We start from the raw sequence: 25,070 nt of genomic DNA, 5'->3' as shown, positions 1-25,070 counted from the left end.
AAATAGATATATTATATATTCGAATGAAGTAACAAAAGGTTTTGAGAGAAGATGATAAAAGAAGGAACGTGAAAGTGAATCCCTTGTCTTCTAATCAAGTGTACACGAAAATAACTCTGGAGAGACTTAATCAACGTGTCTAAGGTGAGCGGATGAAATGAGGCCCTATCTGATTTGAATAGAATAACCTGCAGGGATGGGGCTTCGCTCTAAGGTCACCACGGAGGCCTTGCTTGTTCCAAATTAGCAACGATCAACGATTTTATGTCATCGAAAATTCCACTGTGTATTCTTTTTTTTATTATCTACTACCTTTTAACATCTAATCAAATTACATTTTAATTAGAAATCTTAAACAAATTCTTCTTTAAAATGTTCATTCGTAAATGGACCTTTTTAATACCTAATCAAATTAATTTTAATTAAAAATCTTAAACAAATGAATTCTTTAAAATGTTTATTCGTAAATTCATCTTTTAATACCTAATCAAATTTCAAATTTAATTTTTATTAAAAATCTTAAACATGTAAATTCTTCTTTAAAATGTTCATTCATAAATGCAACCTTTTAATACCTAATCAAATTAATTTTAATTAAAAATCTTAAACAAATTCTTGTTTAATATGTTCATTTGTAATTGCACTTTTTAATACTTAATCAAATTAATTTTAATTAAAAATCTTAAACAAATGAATTCTTTAAAATGTTCATTCGTAAATTCTTCTTTTAATACCTAATCAAATTTCAAATTTAATTTTTATTAAAAATCTTAAACATGTAAATTCTTCTTTAAAATGTTCATTCATAAATGCAACCTTTTAATACCTAATCAAATTAATTTTAATTAAAAATCTTAAACAAACAGACTGTTCTTTAAAATGTTCATATCGTAAATGCATCAAATTGGTTTTGTTTCTTTTTTTTTTTCTCAAACAAATAAAAGTTGCATTTTTAATCAAAGTAATTTAGGGTGTCGGTTAAATGAAAAAGTTTAGTTGGAAAGAGTTAAAGTAATTAAATAGTAATCAATCGAGAAATGAAAACAGAAATAGGGGTAGAAAAAAAGAGAGAGAGAGTGAGAAGGTAAAAAACTTTTTTTATTCTCGTTTTATGAAAATCGGAAAAAGTTTTTTTTAAATCACTTGAACCCCGAGAGAGAGAGATAAGGGGTTGGAGGGTGAATGGGGGAGGGTAGATGATGAAAAATTAGCTTTCAGTTTATTCATCGAACGTATAAATAACACGACGAATAAGCCTTACAAAGAACATTAACGATAATTGCATTGATCAATAAGGAAAATGAAGAAGGGGTTAAAACAAGGAGTTGGAAATAAATATGATTGTGTGTGTATGTGTGTGCATATGAATGAATATAATGACATTAGAATGAAATAATTGAATGAACATTTTTTTTATAGTAAAACAAAGTTTACTTACTTTTTCTTTTTTTTGTTCTTTTTTTTTCCACCCCCTCCTATTTTTTACTGAAAAATACTCGTGTTTGGTTATAAATATTATTTTAATGTTGTAATTTTTTTTTATTCACCATTTTTCTCTCTGAATAAAGTTTTTGTTAATTAATGTGAATTTAATTAATTAAATTAAAACTTTCAACGCGTTTTAAAGTTCGACAAAGTTGTTTTCCAAGTAATTTCAATTTTTTCCAAACATAATAATTTAATTACAAGTATCGCAAAGAATAAAAAAGAAGATAAAAAGTAATCTATTAAAAATGATAAACATCAAAGACGAGTATTAAAAATTTATTAAATGTTTTGCTCAAGTTATCTCACGAATCCGACTAAAAAAGAAAAAAAGTTCCTATATCTGATACTGAAACTTTCTTTATTCTGGTATATTAAACTTTAACCATTCTCATATTTATGACTTAAAACAACTAGCACAGATCATAAACTAGGGGATAAAATAAAAATAAAAATAAAATAATAAAAGAGAGGATAGAAAAATAAAATCAATTGAAATATAAAAAGAAATGTAAAATCACGTGCTGTTATGAAAAAGAAGTTCAAGCTGAAGAAAAGGAGTGAGGGTGGAATGAAAGGACTAAGGGAAAGTAAGGAGGTTTTGAAGATTTTATGAAAGATTCCTATAAACTGAAAAAAAAGGGAATAAAATAAAAATAAAATATAAAATAAAAAAAATAATTTATAAATTAAAAAAGAAAGGGTTTGAAGAACACAATAAATTAAAATATCCAAAAATAAATGTAAAATCACGTGCTATCGTGAATAAGTTGAAATCTAAAAATTGAGGGTAGAAGAGGGAATAAAAAAATAAAACAAAATATCATACAAATTAAAATAAAAAGGGTTTGAAGAATACAGTAAATTAAAATATCAAAAAAATAATTAAAAACCACGTGCTATCAAAAATAAATTGAAACCTAAAAACTGTGAGTAGAAGGGGGAAAAATAAAATAAATTAAATAAACAAATTTAAAAAAATATCTTACAAATTAAAAGAAAAAGGTTTACAAAATACAATAAATTAAAATATCCAAAACAAAATGTAAAAACACGTGCTATCGTATAAATAAATGTAAACCTAAAAATTGGGGGTAGAAGATGACCAAATGACATAAAAAAAAAAAAATCATACAAATTAAAAGAAAAAGTTTAAAGAACCCAACAAATTGAGATATCAAAATAATCTAAAACCACGTGTTATTTTGAATAAATTGAAACCATAAGAAAAATATTGAAGATACAAGGAAGGGCAAAGGAAGGGAGAGTGGGGAGGTGTTGAAGATTTGGTGAAAGATTCCTTCGGTCCTCGGGTAGCGTTCAGTGTCGGTAGTTTATGCATAGAAGGAGGGTGGTTGGAGTTGGCAGGCAGAAACGGCAGCAGAGAGAAACAGAGTGAGTGAGTTGTTGGGAAAGGGGGTAAAGGAGGGTGTACTGAGGGCGGCGCGCATGCGTCGTCGGGGTATCGACGCCTAAGCACCCGGGCAGACGACAAAGGGAAGAGAGAAAGAGAGAAAATTGGTGGGGGTGAATGAGGGGGTGATCGAAGGGTGAAGGGATGGAAGGAAGTTACTTGGCCGTTCTCCCTCCCCCTCTTTCCCTCTCTCTCTCTCTCTCTCTCTCGGTGTTCTGCTGGCAGTAGTAAAGCCCAGGCCGGGTCAGACACTGCGCGAACATGCACGAACGTAAAATGTGCATAACGTGCAATACTTGCATTCAGATCATCGCGTAAACTCATCCGAGTTATTGAAAATTTCACAAACTACTAGGATTCGTCGAAACTTTTGCACTTTTTTTTTTTTAATTGTTATTATTATTATTATTTTTTTTCCTTGACGAATCCTAAATTTGTCTCAACCACTCTCCTAGTTGTGTGTCTGTGTGTTTTTTTTTTCTCTACTTCTTTCTATCTCCCATTTTTCTTTCTATCCCCACTCTCTCTCTTTTTTATTTTTTTCTCTGTGTTCTGATTTTAAAAAGGAAGAGGAAAACTGGTGAGAGAGTGTTAGATACAAAGAGGAAAGTGTGTGAGAGAAAAATTGACGTGTGTTCATCGGTTGTTCTTTTTTTTTGGGGTGGGGGGGTTGTTTTTTTTGTTTTTGGGAATAGGCAGTTTATTAAATAAGAAGAGAGAGAGAGAGGGTGGTAGAGGGTAGGCATCGATAAGACCCTGACACGAGGGTTGTAGAAAGTGGCGCGAGCAAGGAAACTCGGCCGAGTGAGAGAAGCTCGTGGAGCTTCGAACACCACCAACGAGGCTACTAAAAGCAAAAGTCTAAACTATCTGGCAAGAGGGATGACGATGAAACGTTAAAGGTACGAATAAATAAAAAAAGATGGCAGTGGTTGGTAGGTTTCGTGTCGTGTAGCATTACAGTAACATCTCTTGGGATGGATGATGCTGCACGGTTACGAGAATTAAATCCTTAAACCCTTATCGGTCGTCAGATTTTTTATATTGATGATTTTCACTAATTGTAAATTATAAATGGTATCAGTAAATAGATAACAAAATTATTTAATATATTATAAGAATAATTTATTATTTTTATGAAAGAAGAAGAAGGGTACTACAAATGTATGAGAAATTATTAATTTAATTATTAATAAACATATATAGTTTTATTTGAAAGTCACGTGGTAAGTGGCTTATAACCGATAAGGGTTGATAAGTCTTTTAAAAAGGTTTTAAAAATATTATTAAATAAAATTTATGTGTATATATGTTATAATAATTATATAATATTTTATATAATTGTTTTTATATTTATTTTAAAACATAACTCTATGATATTTTATAATTATTTTTATATTTATTTTGAAATAAAATTTTATTTTACATATTAAAATATAAAATAATATAAAATATATAATATAAAAAAAATAATATATAAAATATATAAAATATAAAATGATTATATAAAATATTATATATATACAAAATTATTAGATTATAAAATAAATATATCTATAAAAAGATTTGTAATTTATCAAGTATTTTATATATTTGTCGTTAATTATTTATTCGAATAGTTTGTATTTGTTATGAGTGTACTTATAAATATCTATATGTTGTTAAATGAAACCATACGCGGGAAATTTTGTTTAATTTTTATCTAAAACAATAGCCGTTTCATCTACAAATTTTTCTCAAGGGATTTTTCTCATAGTTGTTGTTATTCTCGTTATCGTTATCGTCACAAATTCATAAGTAATTTAAAATATAATTATAATTTTCTATCTATTCTTTTCTTTATTACGCTTCTTTTTGTTTATTTTTTATTATTATTTTTTTTTAATTTTAATGAATATTTGATAATAAATGGTATCGAATCGATTAATCGATCACTTTGACCACGTTTACCACGTCGCGGATAATACATTTTTCGAGGAAAAACTTGGTCGTTTTGTGTATACGTATATATATATATATATATATATATATATATATATATATATATATATATTTTTATGTGTGTACTATTACATATCTAAGACTATGTATTCTTGGGTATATATACATGTATTGTATTTATATATATATATGTATGTATGTACATCGTGTCGTACGCTTAGATCGCTTCCGATTTTGCCTTTGACATTCTTCTTCAACAGCCCAACCAACCCTCGTCACATTTTCTCTTCTTTCTCTCTCTTTCTCTCTCTCACTTTCTGTCTCTCTTTTTCTCTTTCACCCTCTTTTTCTTTCCTTCATTTCTCGTTGACGTTCCCTTTGATCTACCTCCCGAACGCAAACGTTCGAAAATTGATATTTACGAGATTGGAAAAGCGCAAGTTCTATTTGTATATATATATATATATATAAATATACATACATAAAGGTATGCGTAAACCTGGGTATATAAACCAACGTGGAAACAATAAAACAAATAAAAAAACCGCAACTATGTGTTGTGTTCATCGTTAAACAAATTTTACTATGTAACTAAATTCATTTGCAAATTATATCATTGACGGTTTATAATTTTTCTATGTAAAACCAAATTTTTAATTCTTCGTTATTTTTTTTTTTTTATAAATTAACATAATTGTTTTTTTTTGTTTAGTCAAACGATTAAAAAAAACTTACATATATATATATATTATATTCATATATACCATTTACTGATAATAATTTTACCTAACTACTATAAAATCAAATTTTCAGTGCTTCGTTATTTGTTCATATAAGTTAACATAATTTATTTTTTTTTATGGTTGAACCATTAAAAAATTAATGAGAAACCATGGTGAACATATTCTCTAAAAGAAAATTTCTTTTTGATTTATATGTTTAATCTTCTTTTTTTCTTAGATCATCAAATTTATCGAACATCGGTGTAAAATATAAATAAGATGAAACAAATAACAAGGTTAGGGGGTATCTTCTTTATTTTTTTTGATTTATGGTTGTATCGTTAGTAAGCAAGCCGTCATCAATTTCGCATTGGCGCCAAGCCGGTTGTTCCCCCTTTTTTCCCCACCCTTTTTCACCCTTCCTTACTTAAATCGTCTCACGCATGACACGAAAATGTTGCTGATATCTTATCGGTCGTATCCTCATCAACAAAAAAGAAGAAAAAACAAACAAAAATATCTGGTTATATGCAAAACGAAAAAACAAAATAAAATGATCTTACAAAACGGTTTTCGTTAAAAAAAAAAAAAAAAGATCTTAGGGTTCTTTATCGTTGCATCGATCAGAAACCGATGCGCAAGAATTCGCGAGAATAGCCGGATGCCGCTTCCATTGACTTGTTGGAATTCCCTTTGTCGCTCTTAGGTATTCAAATGGAATTTTTTTCTTTCTCATAAATAAGACAATATCCTCTACCTCCTCTATAGTTGAGAATTTTATTATAATTTGCCAATCGAGTTATTAAACCCCCTTTTTAAAGTAGTAATAAATTGAAGTATAATATCATTGAACAATGTGGAGTTAAAACTCTTTTTTTTTTTAATAACAACCCTTTATCACAATTCATATATTTTTATTTTCTTATTTATTTATATAGTTAATTAATTTATTTATCTATTTGTTTATTGAAATTTTCTAATTTATAAACATTTTTAAAAATATATATTATTGATATGTAATAAAGTAATATAATATAAATACATATTAATTATTATATTATATTATTAATTATTTATATATTTTTATTTATTGGAATTTTCTAACTTAAACGTATTTTTAAAAATATATATTATTTATATGTAATAATATAATTTAATATAAGTATATAAATTATTATATATATTATATTAAATTATATTACAATAAATTAATTATTACTAATTATTCTATAATATTATTAATTATCTTTATATATAAAATATATAATCAAAAATCGAAATCTAAGTAGAATGAAGAATCTTTGATAGGAATAGGAGTCACGTGCAAACTAATACTATTTCAGAAATAAGAAAATAAATAGTTCGATAGTATGAAGAAAGAAGAAAAGGGGGTTAATGTTACGTTGTAATTTGAACTTTTTTTATATACGTTCGAAGGTTTCGTTAAAGTAGCTTTTCTCGCGTAACAGTATTTGATCGAAACGAATGTCGCGTGACGAAAGGGAACAATGATTTTTCTTAACAAGTTGTTATCGAATAATTTTTTATTATTTTCTTCCTATCGTGACCACGAAATGGCACTTACCTAGAAAGAAAAGTAAAGAAAATAAATGAAGGAAAATAAAAAAAAATAAAAAATGTAGTAGGTTACGAAACGATTCTATTTTCTATTGACAATTTTCTCACGTGTTTTTCATCGAGAAAAATGTAAGTGTTTTTAATGCCACATTGCGTCGAAAGTTTTTCAATATATTTCTAAATTTATTACTTTTTTTTTTGTATTTGTTAAATTACAAACGCTTGGCAATTTAATATTAATATATTTTTATTATTTATTAATTGGAATATTAAATTAAATGGATAAGATGAGTTTGTTTTTGAAAAATTACATGTTTTCAAAGAAACTGTTTTCCTTACGTCCAAATTAATTCTTGAACGTATCATTTCATTTCAAATTATTATTTAAAATAATAGAATTAATATTAAATATTTAATGACAATTGTAATATATAATATTAGAAAAATTCAAGACCAATTTTTTATAATTCTTTTAATTTATTAATTTATCTTCAAACGATTGTTTTATTTCAAATCAATTTTCTATCGAAAAATATGTTATAAATAATTATTAAATCGTTCGAGGAAGTTGATAAAACATTTTGACATAAATGAAATATCACAGCAGTGAGAGTTTTCTTTTCTCATAGAAAAAAAAAAAAAGAAAAAAAAATCAAGAAGTTTCACTTAAATTCGTAAAATACGAAAGGGAAGAAGAAACACGGTTTACTTTATGCTACATAATCTATCCCCCTCATTCAGAATCGACTAGGCTAAATTATGAATGGCGGTCGATAACTGAGGAAGGGTATACGCGTGTAAGTCATACGACGTATTGCGACGTGGAGAATAAGCTTACGTGGTTTTTTTTTTCTAAGAATACAAGAACTAATTCTACATCAACATCGTAGTATTATCCCCCAAAATGTAGTAAGGGTAGTATCCCCTAATTTTCTTTCGTACAAACAACCAATAAGAAATTAGTGAATTAATTTCTTATTTTTAATAAAAGTTTATTTAAAATTGAATTTAACATTATATATATATATATATATATATATATATTTTTTTTTTTTTTTTTTTTTAATTAAAGTTAACAAATTTTATTTAAATTATTGAAATTAATTATTTTATTTTAATTAATGTTAAAATTAAATAAAATTACATATATTTAATTCGTAGATTATTGAACTATAAATCTTGAATTTAAATTAACACAAAAATTTTATTATAATTATAAACAATAATTATATTATTGTATAATTTAATTAAAGTTAAAAATAAATAAAATTACATATATTTAATTCGTAGATTATTGAACTATAAATCTTGGATTTAAATTAATATATTTTATTACACTTATTAAGATTAATTATTATATATTATTTTATAATTTAATTAAAGTTAAAAATAAATAAAATTACATATATTTAATTCGTTGATTATTGAACTATAAATCTTGGATTTAAGTTAACAAATTTTATTAAAATTATAAAAAATAACTATATTATTTTATAATTCAATTAAAGTTACAACAAAATTACGTATTTAATTCGTAGATTATTGAATTATAAATCTTGGATTTTTAAGGGTTTATATTTTTAAATATAAATCTTTAATTTTTATTAGGAGGAATGTTAATTTATTAATTCTTCAACAAGATCGTCCAAAATGGGAACTGTTATTATTTATTAAATAATAATTACTAATTTTATAGATTAATGCACATTTATATAAATTTTTAATTTTCTTTAGAACGATGTTACTTTATTAATCCTTCCACAAGATCGTCAAAAATGTGTGAACCTTTTATATATTTATTAAATAATAATTATTCATTCATAGATTAATCAAACATTCTAATAAATTTTGATTTTAATTACAGGAATGTTACTTTATCGATCATTCAACAAGATCGTCGAAGATGTGAACCTTTTGACGAGAACTCAGTCGCATGAGGGGTTCCAAGGTTTGAGTCAAGTGGAACGACGAACGTAGAAAATCGAAAAAACGTCAAAGAAAGAAAGATAGAAAAATAGATAAAAAGAAATAGATAAAAAGAGTGAGTGAAAACGAGTTCCACAGAAAAAGAAGAAGAAGAAGTAAGAGAGAAATAGAGTGAGAGAGAGGGTTTCGTGAAGAAAGAAGGCTGTAAAGAAGAGTAACAGGAGTTAGAAGGGCGGGTGAAGGGGATGCAGCTCGAAAGGGTGGCGGCATGGAGGAGCCCTCGCTGGAGGCTCTCATGCAGGCAAGCCTCATCTTCGTGGTCTGTGTCGCCATCATCCTCTCGAATCTCCTCGTCATCGTCACATACCTCAATTTCCGTGGTAAGTCTTCTTCCTCTTCTTCTTCTTTTTTTGACAAATGAGAACTAGTTTGCAATTTGATTACACACAATTGTACTATCAGTTTATTGACTTTTCATTGGTTTAACAAAAAAGTAAGGAAAAGAAATTAAAATTAAAAGAAAAGAACAAAAATATGAGTTGAGTTAGCAAATAATTTAATAATGTAATTTATATATATAATATATAATACCAAATTATAATATATCCAAATCCAATTATATCCAAAATTATAATATATTATACTGAATATAATATTTATATAATATACTAATTTATAAAATAATATTAATAATATATAAAATATTAATATTATTGTATTATATATAATACCATAATATATTATACCCAAAATTATAATATATTATATCCAATATAATATTAATATTATTATATATAATATATAATATACTAATTTATAAAATAATATTAATAATATATAAAATATTAATATTATTGTATTATATATAATACCATAATATATTATACCCAAAATTATAATATATTATATCCAATATAATATTAATATTATTATATATAATATATAATATACTAATTTATAAAATAATATATAAATATATAATATATATAATATATAATATATTATTAATAATAATAAACATAATTATAATTATAATTATTAATAATAATTTATCATATATATATATATATATATATATATATTATAATATATTATACTAAAATATTTGTAATTGGTATGTGTCAAAATTCAACGATACTAATCTTGACATTCATCAATTCCGATCATTCACCATAACATATATATATAATTTCATAAAAGATTGCACAAGAGAGTTCATAGTTAAAAACTTATCTTACCTTGTCGTATAAATATAAATAAATAAATATATGTATATAACAATATATAAAAATGAAAAAGTATACGTGATTACCCAACTTTAGAAAACCCAACTTTAGAAAGTTTGAGAAATGTTTTTAAGATGATAATATAACGCACAGGTCCCTCCGAGGTGATAAATTACTATTTGCTGTCACTGGCTTCTGCGGACCTTCTTTGTGGTCTGTTGGTGGTTCCGCTTTCGGTATATCCGGCATTGGTGAGAAAATGGGTCTACGGAGACATCGTATGTCGTCTCGTAGGATACCTCGAAGTTACCCTATGGGCGGTATCCGTTTATACTTTTATGTGGATTTCTGTCGATCGTTACCTAGCCGTCAGGTAAGTTCAAATTACACTTACGAGTATAATTAATTAATAATTATTATCTTATTATTATCATATAAAATATTTTTCTTACCCTGAATTACATTTCCAAAAATCGAGATTGAAAACATGACAGATTATCTTTTTGAATAGATGACAAAATTATTTAACAAAAATTATATTAAATAATTTTTAAAAAAAGGTATAAACAAATTAGAAGGAAAAATAAATGACCCTTTTTATTTATATAAAATGTACCCTTTGAGTGCTATGAACGCAAATATATGCGTTTGGTGAAAGTTGTGTCAGCGTGGTTTATCAAATACATACAACGTATTTGTGTCAACATTAAATGCATAACAATTTAATATCGTGTTATTTATAGAGTATTGCTTTATTTATTGTCCCATGAAAATTATATTAACAAAGAAAAAGTTTAATTATTAAATACAATTTGTTATTTTGATTTAATTTAAAACACTTAAATTAAAAATAGTATTCAGTGCTCAAAGGGTTCAATAAATTATGCTATCCTATAATAAATACAAAAATAGTCTAATGTAAGAATTTAATTAAATATAATAATTGTTATTGTAAATAAATTGTTAAAAAACTATTTAATCAGGAAACCATTGAGATACGAGACAGTGCAAACGAAAACGCGATGTCAATGTTGGATGGTTTTCACATGGATCAGCGTAGCAATGATGTGTTGTCCTCCACTTCTTGGCTTCAACAAACCGATATTTGATCGTGAATCTTTCATCTGTATGCTAGATTGGGGTAACATGGTAGCATACACCATCACCTTGTCAATCCTAGTGCTCGGACCATCAGTAATCACCATCGTCTATACCTATTTCTATATATTCTCGATGATGAGACGATTGAAATCTGGTGCACTGTTGCACGACAAGGAATATGCCACTGCACTTTCAGAAAATTTGAGCAACCCAAGTCACATCATGTCATTTGTCCTGGTGATGACTTTCTGGTTATCATGGGCACCCTATGCAGGAATCAGATTATACGCTGTCTTTAGCGGTCCTCCTCAGGTACACACCTGTCTATTATTCTTGATTTGTCTTTTTTTTATCTGATTCTCTATTTTTAACATTTTAATTTGAGTTCAATGAAAATTTACAGTTAACATTTTGAAGGTTTTTTTTGTCACTAACGGGGTCTCTCTTGCACGTTTAACGAATGAAAGAACGATACAATGTGGATATATACTTGATAAAAGAAAAGAGTTTTAACGACCACCGCTAACTTAAATTTAGGTCAGACTATTTAAGAAGCGGAGTAGGTTAACAGAGAATTCTTAAAGCCGTAAAATAACGTATATACCTAACTCGTGTATATGTATATACCTAAAGACTCATTTTTCGATTATGACTTTCTTTTTACCAACCGTGAAAATATTCAACATATTCAAATGACTTCTTTAAAAAAAAGAGGCTAATAACATGTTCTAAATTATATCGAGATTATTAGTAGCACCTTTAATATTTTAAATTTGCTATTCTTATTTCACTAACCATAAGTGGATAATAGAACTACGTAGTATGCACGAGAACGGTGTTTACGTGTTATTTATAGATATAGAATACAGGTATACGTTTAAAAAAGAAAAAAAAATAGAAAAGAATAAAAACATGTAATGTGTATACATATACGTAATTAAAAAATATATTTAATATATAATATTAAATAAATTTTATTTATCACAGAGATAGGAATTAATTTAAATTAATTAAAATTATAGATAAACATAATGAATGTATTTATTTTTAAAATGTATAGATTACATATATAGACATATATAATAAAAAAAAATATATTTAATATATAATATTAAATAAATTTTATTCATCACAGAGATAGGAATTAATTTCAATTAATTAAAATTATAGATAAACATAATTAATGTATTTATTTTAAAACGTATAGATTACATATATAGATATATGTAATAAACAAAAAAAAATTATTTAATATATAATAATTAAATAAATTTTGTTGATCAAAGTATATAATATCATTGTATGATAGGAATTAATTAAAATTAATTTAAATTATAGATAACAAAAATTAATGTGTTTATTTTAAAAATATATAAATTACGTATATAGATATATGTATATAGTAAACAAAAAGAAATATTGAATATATAATATTAAATAAATTTTATTGTTTAAAGTATATATCACTGTGATAATAGAAATTAATTTAAATTAACTTAAATAGATAAAAATTGAATGATGTATTTACTTTTGAAACAAAATATTTGTTTGTTTTGCAGGTACCGTTTTTACACTTTGCCGTTGTATGGTTGGGGATAACAAACAGTTTTTGGAAAGCGGTCATCCTCGGCGCACTTAGTCCCCAATTTCGGCTCGCTGCGCGTGTTCTTTGCTTGACGCTGTGCTGTCGACACAGAAGACTTCCACCAGAGCTTCTTGGCCTCGACGACGACGATTAATAATTGAGAAGAAACACGCCTACGCGAGAACGACCATTTATTTTTTTTTCTACCCTCATTTCTTTTCTTTTTTATTTTTTGAAACGAGACGCAGTTCTTAAAATATCCAACTGTTATTTTACAACCTTCTGGTTTCTATTTTTATTTTCTTTTCTTTTTTTTTTTTTTTTTTGGTTTTTCCGTCAAATTTCAAATTCAATTGTTGTTTTGTTAATTTTTTTCATTTGCAAATATTATTTTATTTCTAATTTCTTTGTATTTTTATTTAGTTTGTTGTTTTAGTATTTTATTTTATTTTATCAACTTCGAATCCAACCCCTTATTATTTCTATAAAAATATTCTCTTACTTTTACTTTCTGTTTTTATTTATTTTTTTTTATTTTTCTATTTTACGTTCTACCCCATCCAACTTCAAATCCAACCCCTTGTTATTTCTATAAGCTTTCACTAATTTTCCTATTTACAAATATTATTTTACTTCTACTTGCTTTTTACTTTTATTTTTCTATTTTACGTTCTACCTCATCCAACTTCAGATCCAACCCCTTGTTATTTCTTTAATCTTTCGTTCATTTTTCTATTTGCAAATATGTTTTTGTTCTCTTGTCAACCCCTAAAATAACGCATGCGTTGTTTAAATTAGTCAAAGTCGTTGTCAAACCCGGAACAACGACGACGACGACGACGACGACGATAACCGTCGGATGCATAATTTTCTCTTCTTTTACTCCTCAAAGCGTGAAGAAAAAAAGAATAGAAAAAAAGAAAAGAAAAAAGAAGTTACACATCAGGCTCAGAGATTTGTTCAATCACGGTCTACGTTGTGCACAAAAGCATCGTGGAACTGCATCCTCGCAAGCCGTTAGGACAGAGAAATTAACCAGCGAAGCAAGACCGACCTAATGCGCGTGCAAAATATCGAACTACGTCGGCTTCGACAAAAGGAAAAAGAGTAGTGACAGAGAGAGGGGGAAAAATAAACAGGAGGGAAAGAGGTAGGAGGAGAGTTTAAAAAAAAAAAAAAGAAAAGAAAAAAAAAGGAAAAAAAAAATAATAATACTCGATCCGTTCAGTCGCCGTTCGCGCGGTTGAGCGTAAAGCACGCAGATACACAGCGAATTACGTACGTTTCGTTGAACGTATAACGTATTATCCGTGAAACCGTTTCCACAAGAGCTTTTTTACCTTTTACCGATACGTCCGCTCGGTTCTCATTTTGTTTTTCTTTTTTATTCAACAAAATATTCAATTATTGCAAGGAAATTGGTTTTTTTTTTTTCAATCCATCGAAAATTATTCCTAAGATGAATTTGTTTTGGTATTTTGATAGTTTGGTATTTTTATAATTATGATTAGATGGTACGAATCAATGAATTATAATTCATTTATTTTTATTAATTTTTATTTTATATATAGATCATCAAATTTTGGATTTTCTTTTCAATCCATTAAAAATTATTCTCAACATAAATTTGTTTTGGTATTTTAGTATTTTGGTAGTTTGATAAATTTATGATTTTCAATGGTACGAATCTAAGAATTATAATTAATTTATTTTCATAATTTTTTATTTTATATATAGATCATCAAATTTTGGATTTTCTTTTCAATCCATTAAAAATTATTCTCAACATAAATTTGTTTTGGTATTTTAGTATTTTGGTAGTTTGATAAATTTATGATTTTCAATGGTACGAATCTAAGAATTATAATTAATTTATTTTCATAATTTTTTATTTTATATATAGATCATCAAATTTTTCATTTTTGTCCTACCTGTTTTTATTTTCAATCCATCAAAAATTATTACCAATACGTTTTGGTATTTTTCTAAATTTATGATTTTCAATGGTACGAATCAAAGAATTATAATCAATATATTTTTATAATTATTTATTTTAAATTATTTTATACAGATCATTCAATTTTCATTTTTTTCTTATATCTATTTCAATTTAGTCTATTATCATAATTATTAATACAAGATTGATCAATTTAATCATCAGTTTAAATATCATCTTTTTATTAGAGGTTTCCTAATAATTTATTCAATTCTTGTTAAACGTACGTTTTCTTTACAAATATTTAGAAAAAAAAAAAAAGAAACACTTCTCGATAAAAGTTATAAATAATATATGTATTTGAAAAATATACGAATAATTATTATTCTATATATTCTTAAAAAACTATCGAAATGTTACAAAAAATATTAGATGAAATATGGATAAAAGTTGAACGTTAAAAATAAAACCAATAACAAAAAGAAAAAAGAAACTAAAGAACCTGTTAAAGAAACTTTTATCGATGTTTAAAAGAAAACTAGAAAAAAAAAAAAAGTAGAAAATGAAATAAAAAAATACGATTCGTACGTTTGAAAAACAAGAAAATTGTAATCGTGTATGTATATTTTTTTAGATAATAATAATTAATAATATTATTTTACTATCGTAGACAATCAAATGGGATTCCTAGAATGTTGTTTGGGCTGACTATAAGTAAAAAAAAAAAAAAATCTTAATAAAAGTGACGGCCACGATTTTGCAGCTCCACGTTTGCCTCTTTGATAAAACGATGTTTTATGTTTAACAAAAAAAAAAACAAAAACAAAAAGATAGGAAAGGAAAAAAGAAAGAAAGAATAGAAATAAACGAAAAAAAAATAATCTAATGATTTCTGGATACAACGAAGATCACAGGATCCTATTTAAAAAAAAAAAATAAAATAAAATAAAAATAAAACCACACCACTCACGCACGCATGTACTATGCACGCATTCACGCGTGCATGACAATTTATTGTTACATTACGAGAAGAAAATTTTTTTCGTTAAAATAATCCGAGCAAACCACAGAGACTGAGAAAAACAGAGAACGCGATCAAATAAATTTAAAACAAAATAAAAAATAAATAAATAAATAAAATAAAAAGCCCGGGTGTCCGATAAAATACGTTGTTCGATAAGATCTTACATTTTTTTCTTACGATATTGTTGTATATTTTATCAAAATAGAGAGCCAAAGTTTTCTAAACGAATAATAAGCCTTTTAAAATAAAAAATAAAAATAATAAAAAACCTAAGTATATTAATTATGATATACGATAGCTTGTAAAAAAAAAACAATAATTACAATAATTAATTAAAAAAAAGTATAATACAAATACGAGATGTGTGCAAGTGAAACGAAATTTAATTAACCCTTTGAGTGTTGAATATTTTTATCTAAAAAATATTTTGTAGAAATAGAATTATTATTATTAATTAGATTCTAATAATTTAATTACATTTATTAATTTTATTTAATTATTTTGAATTTTGTTTTTTATTAATTTAATTATTTTTATTAATTTTATTTAATTAATAATTATATGTAATAATTAAAGTTTGTCTTTATAAATATAATTTAATCAATTAATATAAACATTACATGATTTTACGTTAATATAATCAAACACCACTTTAGTAATATAATATAATTATATTAATAATTATAATCTAGTAATATAAACAAATTAAACCACTCTAATAATTTGTATTAAACGCATATATGCGTCTATAGCACTCAAAGGGTTAATTAGCCTGGTTTTTTATTTTTCTTTCTTTTTTTTTTTTTATTCTTCGTGTAATCGGCTAACAATTTTTACGTTTATTCGGCTTTTTTTTCTTATTTTTTTTTTTCTATTTTTTTTTTTTTTTAAATGGAAAATTGAGAGAATGGAAACGGACGAAATATTTTTCATTCATTTGAAAAATTAATATTACATTTTGTTAAATATTTTTCTTAGATAATACGTTATCTCGATAAAAGAAAAAAAACCCGTAACTCGCTATTGTCAAATATCGTCTGGAAAAATTATAATGAAAGATAAATAAATTGAACGAGTAAGAAAAATAGAAAGAGAGGAATCCTTTTAACGCGTACGGTACCTGAAAGGACGAACAAAATATATTTTTACGTTTGTTATAACGTAATACTAAAAAAAAAAAAAAAAAAAAAAATAAAAAAAGAACATTTTCAAATTTAATAAAACAAAATCTCAAAATCTCGCTTATCGTTCGTGACAAATTTCTAGAGCCGAATATAATAAATAAATAATAGATTTTTAATATTATAAACGTTTAAATCATTTTTCGTAATTGCAAATTAAAATACACAAACAAACACACACACACATATACATTTGACAAAACGTGTGTCATGATGATCAAACGGATTGAAATAAGAACACAAGAAAAAAAATTACCAAATTAACGAGAAAACGTAAGATTCGCGTTTGTTTAACGACATATATATAGATAGATATACATATATTATATTTAAAAATTAAAATAAAAGAAAAAATAATAAAAAAAAAAAAAAAAATTTAAGAAACTAATTGTTGCCTATTTTAAATCGTAAGATCAAGCGCTGAAAAATTAAGTGTTGTGTAGTAATATTTTAAAACAAACAAAAAATAAATGAAACTAAAAGTTACTATGGCTGTCAACTATGAAGAAATAATAAAAAATATAAATGAAACAGAGATGGAACAACAACAAAATTTAGAGAGGAAGAGAAAGAGAAGGAGATAGAAAAGATAAAGATTAAAAAAAATTTGTAGAGAAAATGTGAAACACGATTAAAAAAAAAGAAAAAAAAAAAAAGAACTAGTCAATTAATGGAGATGCCTCTACAAATGCGACGTGCAAATGCGATTTCAATTCTCGTTTAAAGTGCGCGCCCGTAGAAAGCCACCCCTTTAAAAAGAAAAACAAAAATATTATTATATTATCGACAAAAAAGAAAAAAAAATATTATACAAATAATAATAATGATGATGATGATGATGATGATGATGATAATAATAAAAATGAAAAGATTAAAAAAATAAAACGTCTTGACGTTTGAATCTAAAAAATCGGTGATTATGGTTGATCATACGCAAATTTTTATGTTAAAGTAACCCTTTTGAAAAAAACAATAAAAATAATCATATTACGGACAAAATAACAAAATAACAAAAAAAAATTATTATACAAATAATAATAATGATTATGATGATAATAAAAATGTAAAGATTAAAAATATTAAACGTTTTGACGTTTGAATCTAGAAAATCGGTGATTATGGTTGATCATACGCAAATTTTTATGTTAAAGTAACCTTTTTGAAAAAAAAAATAAAAATAAAAATAATCATATTACGGACAAAATAACAAAATAACAAAAAAAAAATTATTATACAAATAATAATAATGATTATGATGATAATAAAAATTAAAAGATTGAAAAAATAAAAATTTAAATAAATCTGAAGATTATACGCAAATGTTTATGTTAATTTATTTGTTTCTTATTTTTTTTTTTTTTTTTTTTTTGAAATTATGACAAAAAAGAAGGAAACTTATTACTCTCTAAATTACGATAAATAATTGCAAAATATAAATTTAAAAAAATATAAATATTTTTAATATAATTTTTCTCTTTTATGTTAGAGAACGAACGATCGGTGAACAAAATATAATTTGCATAATTCTACGAATGTGTAGGTGTTTATAAATATTAACAAATATTAATTAAACATTTGATATGCGTATAATCGTCGAGCATGATAAGAATAATTATAATTCATTCGCATATTATAAATTATAATAAATCTTCTTCTTGAAAGTATACGAAATAAGTGATATTTTTTTTTTTTTAGAAAAGAATAATCTTTCGATTAAATGCAATAGTTATTTTGTTTTTTTTTATTATTTAATAATTCTGAAGAATTAGATGAACGTTTTTATTTGTATTATATTTAATTGAATAATTACGATAAAATTTAGAATACGATTATAATACGTGGTAGACAATCGATATGCGTCGCATTGTTTTATGAAAATAAAAAATTTTGACTATGAAAAAAATATTTAAAGACAAAAAAAACTCGTATTATATACATTGTTACATCGATGTGTAGAAATTACATTTTAAGGGATATCTCAAGAAAGAAAATAAAAGAAATACAGAAAATAGAAAAAGCCTTGCGTATTCGATCGAATAAAAAATCGTATTTTTTTTTTCAAAAATCTACATTAAAAAGAAAAAACCAAAAAAAAAATATAATATTAATAATAATGATGATGATGATAATAATATATTAAAAATGTTAATTAAAATGTTTAGAGTTTACTTAAAATATTTAAAAACATTTTTGGGGTAGTAGGGGGAGGGGGAGGGAATATAAAAATCGGTATTATTGGTTTTTTTTTTTGTAAATGGAATTGTTATTGAATCATCGAGGTGATAAAAAAATAATAAAAAATAAGAAGAATAAATAAAATAAAAAAACTAAAAGAAAAGGGACAATGACAAAAATTAGTTTTTTTTTTTTTCAATTTATCTATACATATTTATTTTTTAATATTATAACAAATCGCCAAGAAAAAAATCGGTGTGCAAAATAATCGTCGACATACACAAACTCACAGACATGCAAACACATAAATAAAAATCCTGTTGTGCTTTTTCAAAATTATTATAAAAATAAAAATAAAAATCTTCATTGATCGCTTCGTTACATATATATATATATATATAAATATAAAAAAAAAAGAAAAAATAGAAAAAAATGTCGCGCGAATACGAAGAACATAACAAAAAAACCAACAACTTAAAAAGAAAAAACAAAATAAAACCCTTCGGCCCTCGCGTTAGATTTCCACCTCGTTGCATCAGGTACCCTTCAATGAGAATAGAAAAAGAAAAAATTAAAAACAATTAAAAATTATTTAATAAAATAATGTTATAAACAAACGAAAGAATGGGTAGAACAAAACGAGGAAGAAAAATGTAAAAGATGCTCCTGCTTATACAAAAAAAAAAAAAATGAAAAATAGATTATGCTATTAATAATCCTAGAAAATAGGCTTTCGACGGGAGCACTGATAACATCGTCGCGTTATAAAAAAAAAAAAAAAGAAAATACAACTCAACCCCAAAAAAGAAAAGAAAAAAAAAAAATACAAAATATCTTTCATTTTCAACTAACATCGGTCCCATAAATTTGAATTGAAATCTAATGAAATTTTCTTCTCACTTGTAAAATTGTAAAATGTTTTTTTTTATTATATTACGATGCATATGGGAAGAAGAAGAAGAAGAAGAAAAAAAAGAATAATAATAAAAAAATGAAGATTAAATAACAAACATTAACCCTTTAAAAAGAAAAAGGTAAACGATGATAAATTTGAGACTTCAATCTTTTTCTTCTTTCTTTTCCGATATTAAATAAATTCTTGTTTTGTTTTTGCACGGATTAGAATTCCTCAAAAAAACGTAAAAACATGAAAACATGTTATGTAGAATAACTTGTTAGATTATACGCTAAAAAATTTGTAGAAACGAGCAATCAAAAAAATGTTTACCCGTTCGGGACATATCATTGAAATTTTTGATAAATGTAAAATTAATCAATTAAAGGGTTAAGGTGCCTAGAAAAACGACTAGATTGTACACAAACGTGTTCGTAAATGAATGTTTAATTATTTTCAAATTTTTCTTCTTTTTTTTTATTCATTCATTCTTTCTTTAACCCATTGAGTGCTGAATACTTTTAACTAAAATGTTTTATAGGAACGGAATAATTTATTATTAACTAAATTATAATAATCAAAGTTTTTCTTTATAAATATAATTTAATTAATTAATATAAACATTACATTATTTTACATTAATATTAACAAACACGTATATGCGTCCATAGCACTCTAAGGATTAATTATCCAAAGATATAAATAAATGAAAATTATGACAAATGCATTTTAAAAGTGCATCTGAAAAAATATCGAAGAAGAATTCGAAGAAAAACAAAACTATAATAAAAAAATAAATTATTTTATTTACGAAATCGCGTTTGTGTATTTATCAACACAGATATATAAAATACAATACTAACGTACACACACACACACACAAACATACATAAATACAAAAATAATCAAAGAAAATTCTTTATTTTACAAAATCATAGACAAAAGATTGAGAACATTCATTTAGATGAATGAAAAATAAATTCGATCAAGTGAGAGAGGGAAAAAAGATGAAAAAAAAAAAATTGAGTATTTTTTAGTAAAAAAAAAAAAAAATAAATAAACACCATCGATAATAACAAGTTAGATATGATAAGACGAGTATTGTGTAAAAGCAAAAGAACGTTCAATCGCAAAACGCTTACTCGCTGCTTGTCAAACATTTTAAAATTATCAACATATGAAATTATTAATAATAATAATTATTATTATTATTATAATTTACATAAGATTCTGCGTTCTATTGATTATTTTCTTAATTCATTTTATCGTAAGTTTGCAAAACTTGTAAACAAATAATCTTCACGAGTGCAAAATGATTCGAAATAGTCACATTTATTAAAAATCAAAACAATGAAACATTCTAATTAAATATTTCTTTTAAAATAAATAAAACATAAAAATTATTGTTTAAGAAAAAATGTATAACTATTGTTCGAATATTTTATTATAAAAAATTTACTTGGATCAGAAAAAATTATGCAATTTTTATGCAATTCAATGCACTGTGACAAGAATAATAAAAGTCAAACATACTAAATAAATATTCTTTTTTCCATAAATAAAACAAAAAGATTAATATTTTAAAAACATTATATAGCTATTGTTCGAATATTTTATCATATAAAAATTTACTTGGATCAGAAAAAATTATGCAATTTTTATGCAATTTTTATGCAATTCAATGCACTGTTACAAAAATAATAAACGTCGAATGTTACTCGACAAAGTATTTTATGAAATAAAAAAAATCCTATGTCGAGTCACGCTCAACACACACATATAGTGCAAAGTATTAACAAAAAATAAACTAAAATAAACTAAAAAAAAAAAATATAAAAATAAAATCTGGATGTTTCAATTCTTATCAATAATTTTAATCGTGACTCTCTCATTTTGCACTCGTAAATTCGCCAAATAAAAATATAAAAATAAAAATAATAACCAGTATTATTATTTTTATTATTATTATTATTATTATTATTATTATTATTATTATTATTATAATTATCCGTCAGCGATAAACGAGATTCCTCGAATGAAATAATAAAATGAAAGAGAATAAAATTACGTGACAGAAAAAAAAAACGAAATAAAAAAACAAAAACATGGCTGCTGTGCATGAGAAAATGAAAAACATTGTAAAAAAAGAAAACAGGCTCATGGTGGTGATGGTCGGTGGTGGTGGTGGTAGGGGAGAGGAGTAAAAGAAGAGTTTTGCAGGAGTACGGAAAGATGAGGAGGGCCGTAAGGGTTGCAACAACCATTCCCCTAGCGTACGAAGCAAATGATTAACTAGATGGATAAAAAAAAAGAAGAACAGTGAGGATTGGTAGAGAGAGGGTGACAGGAATGAGAATGGTGGTGGTTGAGGATGTAGAGGGGAGGAAAAAAAGAGAAAAAAAAAAAGGAAGAAGAAGCTGGTCCCTGGCAGTTTCCCGGGCGGCCTCCATTATTAACGATTAATTACATTTTTGTACCTAGCTGCTAGTTTTGTACTAGTTTTCTAACGTACCTCAAAATGGACGTGCTGTTATTACATGTTTTAAACGGTTGTTAAAGAGAACAAAAAAAGATGGTGATGGTAATGAAGGAGGAGAAAGAGAAGGAGGAGGAGGTGGAGGAGTTGGTAGTGGTGATGGTGATGAAAGAAAAAGAGAAGGAAAAAAAAAATCACAAAACAAAAAGATGATAATACACGTTGATCGATCGTTCGTAAAATAAAATATAAAAGTACGTAAGACAAAAAAAAAAAATTATAAAAATAAAAAAAAATATAAAACAAAAACAAAAAAAAAGAAAATAATCGTAAAATAACGTATTATAAAATAATTATTCTCGACTCGGTGTGAATTATATCGAGTAGGTGTTGTCATTTATTACTTTTTTGTTTTCTTTTTCGCATTTTGAAAACAAAATGAAGAAGAAAAAAATACAAAAAAAAAAAAAAAGAAAAGAATCGATAGAAATAAAATAAATAATAATCGCGAGAAAAGAATGAAACCCAGTGCTTTTGCGCGTTGACCGACACAAACCGACAGACAGACAGACAGACAGACGATAAAATATACCTAATTAATTAATCAATTAATTAATTAATTAATTAAAAACAAACGATCGAACTTTTTAGCTAAGCAACGAAATTATTCGCCGCTGCTTTCTACGAGATGATTATTTATCATTCGCCAATAAAAAATAAAAGCATTATCAAAAAAAATAAAAATAAAAAAAAATAAAGATGATACTTCATCGATCATGTTAGGAGTATGATGCGAAATTATTATTATAATTATTATTATTACTATTATTATAATATTATGATGCTTTGATGATGCAACGCGATTGTTCGGGGAATGTTTTACAGTTGTGATCGAATTTGATGAATGGATGAATGGATGAATGAATCTGACAAATAAATAGATTGTTATTAGCGATGGAAGTTGACACACAACACACAAACACACAAATTATACACAGTCGGAAGCTTTCGTTGATGGAAATAATATTAAAAAAAAAAAAAAATAAATAAATAAATAAATTGCTCGTAGATTTTTACGTGAAGCTTTCGTCTGATTGTGAGTGATAATTAAATACCAGGTGTATGTATTATCACAAAAAAAAAGAAATGAAAGATTTATTTAGGGTGGAAGTATCTTTTTTTTATTTGAAAGATTTGGAAAAAATTATGATGAGAAAAAATACAAGAAAATAAAAATAAAACAACGACGACACAAAGGGTTTGTGACCGATATGCATCCACCCTAAAATTCTTGATGAAATATTTGAAACGATATGTTATATACACATACATATGCATATATATATATTATTATTTATATAATATATATGTATAACACAGTGAAATTCTCGAAGCCAATCTCTGATCGTTCGAAATAAACGATGTGTGCAAAACAAATGGAATGCGTTTCAGGTGTGAATGACGTGAGATGATTTCGATGATGATGATAATGATGATGATGATAATGGTACAATATTTAAAAAAAAATGAATTATTGTCCTAGAATTTAGAATATAGTTACAAAAAATAAAAGAAGAAAAAGATACAAAAAAAAAAAAATAATGAAAATTCCAAATAATAAACAGCGAGGGCATAGTTGCAAAAAAAAAATAAATAAAAAACGAAAAGAAAAAAAATATAAAAAAAAAAAAGAAGAATAAGGAAAAGTATTTTATTATTTTGTGTCGAGTATTACTCGGCAATTTTTTTTTTAATTTTGTTGAACAACCCACCTTCCTTAAAATTAATTATTAATTTTAATGATACACGTTTGATTATCGATTTATTTAATTTCATTGCTAGGAATATTTTATCCAATAATTTATTCACATTTTAACATGAAATGCATTAGCAAATTTATTGCAAAATTATTATTCATAATATTTTGATAAATGATAAAAAAATTCGAACGATAAACATGAAGAAAATTGTTAACTGTTGGTTAAATTAATCGAACCGTAGTTTTATTTTATTTTTTCTTTTTTTCAGACTTTATTCAAAGAATGTAGGTCGAGCAACGAAGCAGTTTTCTCGTACCGCATCCTCCGTATAAATACACTTTCTCTACCTCTCAGAGCTTTTACACGGATAGACAACATAAAAGCACAGACCTACTCTCGAGTGTGTCCGTCCTGACACGGACTGGTACTACTTACTTGCTTACTTGCTTACTTGCTTGCTAGTTCGACACACCAACCAACCCCATTAGTCAATACTTTAACATTTTAGTCGATACACTTTATAAACTACTGCCAGAACTTTCAAATCACCTGAATTCAAACAATTACAAATTTTCACTAATAAAATAACATTTATTTCTTTCAGATTTAACATTGAAAAATTATCAACATTTATATTTCGTTTAG

The 25,070-nt window shown here is 25.3% G+C and overlaps 1 protein-coding gene across 2 annotated transcripts; it reads left to right on the top strand.

Annotated features, from left to right (window-relative positions):
* The first annotated feature begins 1,509 nt into the window (after positions 1 to 1,509).
* On the top strand, positions 1,510 to 23,145 carry DopEcR (G-protein coupled receptor DopEcR). 2 transcript variants are annotated; one of them, XM_089173301.1, is made up of 6 exons: positions 1,510 to 2,880; positions 3,595 to 3,801; positions 9,005 to 9,446; positions 10,446 to 10,665; positions 11,276 to 11,705; positions 12,953 to 23,145. In XM_089173301.1, exons 3-6 carry the CDS (start codon positions 9,335 to 9,337, stop codon positions 13,130 to 13,132), a joined length of 942 nt encoding a protein of 313 aa, XP_089029427.1. In that variant the 5' UTR covers positions 1,510 to 2,880; positions 3,595 to 3,801; positions 9,005 to 9,334; the 3' UTR covers positions 13,133 to 23,145. The 2 variants fall into 2 exon arrangements, with proteins under 2 accessions (XP_089029427.1, XP_089029428.1); XM_089173302.1 differs by lacking the exon at positions 3,595 to 3,801.
* The last annotated feature ends 1,925 nt before the right edge of the window (positions 23,146 to 25,070 follow it).

The sequence above is a fragment of the Polistes dominula genome, unplaced genomic scaffold (assembly GCF_049000335.1).
Source record: "Polistes dominula isolate Pdom_NZ unplaced genomic scaffold, Pdom_raw_medaka scaffold_35, whole genome shotgun sequence".
Classification (NCBI taxonomy): Eukaryota; Metazoa; Arthropoda; class Insecta; order Hymenoptera; family Vespidae; genus Polistes; species Polistes dominula.
This window is presented reverse-complemented; position numbering and strand designations above follow the sequence as displayed.

What these genes read in the sequence shown, in the direction of transcription:
- DopEcR (XM_089173302.1), top strand. Translation starts at nt 9,335, where the DNA reads ATGGAGGAGCCCTCGCTGGAGGCTCTCATGCAGGCAAGCCTCATCTTC. An exon ending in CACATACCTCAATTTCCGTG is followed by an intron (nt 9,447 to 10,445) that starts GTAAGTCTTCTT and finishes TATAACGCACAG; the next exon opens with GTCCCTCCGAGGTGATAAAT. An exon ending in TCTTTAGCGGTCCTCCTCAG is followed by an intron (nt 11,706 to 12,952) that starts GTACACACCTGT and finishes TTTGTTTTGCAG; the next exon opens with GTACCGTTTTTACACTTTGC.